This window comes from Falco naumanni, chromosome 18, assembly GCF_017639655.2.
Source record: "Falco naumanni isolate bFalNau1 chromosome 18, bFalNau1.pat, whole genome shotgun sequence".
Classification (NCBI taxonomy): domain Eukaryota; kingdom Metazoa; phylum Chordata; class Aves; order Falconiformes; family Falconidae; genus Falco; species Falco naumanni.
The window spans coordinates 3969329-3972758 of record NC_054071.1 but is presented as its reverse complement, the minus strand read 5'-3'; the positions used below and the strand labels follow the sequence as shown (position 1 = coordinate 3972758).

Here is a 3430-nt window from a genome sequence, read left to right as displayed (position 1 = left end):
GCCGGGGGTGGGGGGGTGGGGGGGGTTGGGGGGTGGGGGCACACGGTTTATTATTATTAAATATTTTTTTTTGTTGTTGTTGAGATTTTAGTGGTTTTAGAGTCGGGGGGCGCTGGGCGGGCCCTGCCCTGGCCCCCCAGGTGGGGTGGGGGCTGTGGGGGTGTGCGGCGGTGCCAGCCCTGGCCTTGCGGGGAGCGGGGGTCCGGCCCTGCCGGCACGGGGAGGATGGGGGGGGGGGGGGGGGGGGGGGGGCGGGGCGGGGGGGGGGGGCGGGCTCCAGAATAAAGTTTATTTTATTCTAGTGCCTGGCTCGTTCTTGCTGCAGGGGCAGTGGAGGGGTGGGGGGGAAACACGGGGCGGGGGGGGGGAACCAGGGGGGCGGGGGGGCATGGTTGGGGCTGGGGCACCCCAAGTCCTTGGGGATTCTTTGCTGCAGGGGGGCACCCCAGGATCCCTCCATCTGCCCTGCCTGACCGGCCATCCCCAAAGGCTGGGTTGGGGCAGAAGCCTTTGGGGTCCCCCCCAGCACCCCCAAAGCTCCCAGCCCTGCTGCTGCTGTTGCTCCCCTCCCCCCCCCCCCCCCCCCCCCCTCCCCCGCCCCCCCAGGAGCCGGCCCTGGCTCGCAGAGCCCCGATGCATTCATGACATCCTCAGTGCAGCATGAGGGCAGCCCTGGCCGCTCCCCGGGGGGGGCTGGGGGGGGTGTGTGGGGGGGTCAGGGCTGTCCCTGCTGCTGCACAGGGATGGGACCTGTTTGTTTTCCTTTTGTCCGTATTTTTTTTTCCCAGCAGCTGCCGGGTGAGGCCCGTCCGCCGCCCACAACAGGAACCGGGGGCAGCGGGGCATGGCACAGCCGCACACCCCTGGCACGGGCTGAGAACGGCCACAACTCGTGCCGGCGATGGCAGCCAGAGGCCGGCTACACCGTCAGGTCCCCACGCAGCGGGGGGCCGGGGGGGCAGCTGGGCTCCTGTAGGACCCCCGCCGGCTGCCCGGGGGCCGGTGCCCGCTCCTGGGGCCGGTGGCAGCACCCAGCCCGGGGCGGGGGGCCCTTGCGTAGGAGGTGGGCGAGCTCGGCCAGGCTGAGCAGCGCCGAGACCAGCCCCACCACGAAGTAGAAGTGGATGAAGACGGTTTTCTCGGTGGGGCGAGAGACGAAGCAGTCGACGCGGTGCGGGCAGGGCCGCCGGCGGCAGACGAAGAGCGGCTGCACCCTGAAGCCGTAGAGCAGCGCCTGCCCCAACAAGAAGCCCAGCTCGGCAGCGATGCGAGCCACCACGCTGCCCACGTAGAAGGGCTGGAGGCGCCGGGCACGCTGACCGGGGGCCCCCCCGCGCCCCGGCTTGGCTGCCTGGTGCACGGCGAAGATGACGAAGAGGGCGGCGGGGGCCGAGAGCACGACAACGTGGAAGACGAGGAAGCGGTAGTGGGAAATGGGGAACGCGGCGTCGTAGCAAACGGGTTTGCAGCCCGGCTGCTGCGTGTTGCAGACGAATTCTTCCTGCTCGTCCTCGAAGACGTCGCTGCCCACGGTGGCCAGGACCAGGATGCGGAAGAGGAGCATCACCACCAGCCAGAACCGCCCCACCATGGGCGAGTGCTCCTGCACCGCGTCCAGCAGCGAGCTGAGGAAGCCCCACTCGCCCATGGCCGCGCTGCGGGAGCGGGGTCAGCGCTGGGGGATGCTGTTCCCACCAGGATGGACCCCAGCGGGCAGCACGGCCCCCCCCAGCTCACCATCCTCCATGCCCCCATCAAACGCATCGCACTGTCCCCACTCCCCACACCCAAGAGTGTGCCCAGGCAGTGCCAACCCAGCTCATCCCTGTCACGAGCGTCCCCAGGCCTCTGCTGTGCCCCAGGACTCGTTCCCCCCCCCCTGAGATGGGGCCAAGGACACCAGCTGGGGCAGGACCAGCAGCTTCCTCATCCCTTGGACCCCCCGGATCCCCTGAGCCCCCCAGCCTGGCGGGGTCACCCTGGTACCTGCGGAGGCTGCGGTCCAGGCGCGGCTGGCGCCAGCTGTCCAGGACTGTTCAGGACTGTCCGGTCCCTTGTCCGGCGGGGCTGGGATGACGGTCCCACAGCCACGCCTGGAGGCCTTTTAAAGAGACAGAGCAGCCGCAGGGGCACCCGGAGGGGAGGGAAGGGCTCGGCTCTGCCGGGGGGGCCTCAAGGACAAACCCTGCCCCTGCCCTGGGGCCACCAGCTTCCCTGGGGCACAGGTTGGTGCAGGGGGCAGCGGCCCCCCCCATGCAGAAATTCCCCCATTCCTTGGCCTACCCAACGCCCCAGGGCCTCAGGGTCCCAAGCCGCAGCACTCGGCCCCCAGAAGCCCCCCCCAGTGCTGGCATCGCCTCCCTGGCCCCGGCACAGCCCATCGCACCGGCTGCATTTGGCCCCGCGGCCTTGCCTGGGGCACCGTGCCCGGGGGATGCTCCTGGCTGGCACCGTCCCCGCTCTGGGACGCTGTGCCCAGGCTGTCGGGGCCACCGGGGGTCCCATGGACCGTCCTGGGCTGCCCCCGGCTCCGGCATGTGCTGGCAGGCAGAGCCACGCTGGCCGTGCTGCCCGGCAGCTGCGTGTCGGGGCTCCCATCGCCCCTGCCTGGCATGGGGGGGCCTTCGCCTGCGCCTCACTTTCCCTGTCTGCTAACTGGAGCAGAGCCCTGGCCAACGCGGGTCACCCTTGGGCCCTTCTCACCCCTCGGGGACCGTGCGATGCCCACCAGTGGTGCCCACTGCCCCACAGCTCAGCACCCCCTCCAGCAGCGCTCAGCATCCCCAGCGCCCCCAGTCAGGGAGATTTTGATGGAGAAAAGCCTGGGAGGGACGCTGCGGTGCTGCCTGTGTGTGTCATGTCACACCGCTGGCTCTATACATACATTTGGGGTGATGCCGGGGTTACGGGGGCAGCTCCGCGGCCGGCGCGGTGTGGCCATGGCTTTGCCCTTTGCTGGGTGAGTTGTGACAAGGGATTCTCTGGCGCGTTTGTAGCAAGGGGAGCCGTAAATAGCACGGCCCCTCGGCAGGGACGCGCCAGAGATGCTCTCCAGAGCCCGGCAGTGGAAAATCTGACAGCGCTTTCCACACTTGACTGGGTTCCAGCAAAGCACCTCGGTGGCACCGATAGTGCCCGCGCCCGAGTGCCGCGCCACAGCCGGAGGGGGCCGAGGGGGCCCGGGGGTTTGCCCGTTGCTCCTGCAGCCCTCAGCTCCTGTGTGCGGTGACCCACCAGCCTGGGACGGGGCGGGAGGTGGGTGTCACAGCTGGGTCCTTCGTCCCCCAGTGCCAGCCCAGCGGCCACCACCGGCTCCTGGTGCCTGCCAGCACGACGGCAGCCCCACGCCAGCCCTGTGCCATGTGTTTTGGCGGTGTCCATGCCGCTCTGGAGGCCCCGGGGTGCTGCGCACCCACATGTGGGGACACAG

At 69.8% G+C, this 3430-nt stretch overlaps 1 protein-coding gene across 1 annotated transcript; it reads right to left on the bottom strand.

Annotated features, from left to right (window-relative positions):
* Positions 1-758: 758 nt before the first annotated feature.
* GJD3 (gap junction protein delta 3) lies at positions 759-2066 on the bottom strand. The gene is made up of 2 exons (XM_040617557.1): positions 1987-2066; positions 759-1655 (listed from the first exon to the last, which is right to left on the bottom strand). Exon 2 carries the CDS (start codon positions 1646-1648, stop codon positions 920-922), a length of 729 nt encoding a protein of 242 aa, XP_040473491.1. The 5' UTR covers positions 1649-1655; positions 1987-2066; the 3' UTR covers positions 759-919.
* Positions 2067-3430: the final 1364 nt, after the last annotated feature.

Excerpts from the sequence above, each read along its gene's own strand:
- GJD3 (XM_040617557.1), bottom strand. The coding sequence starts at position 1,648 with ATGGGCGAGTGGGGCTTCCTCAGCTCGCTGCTGGACGCGGTGCAGGAG.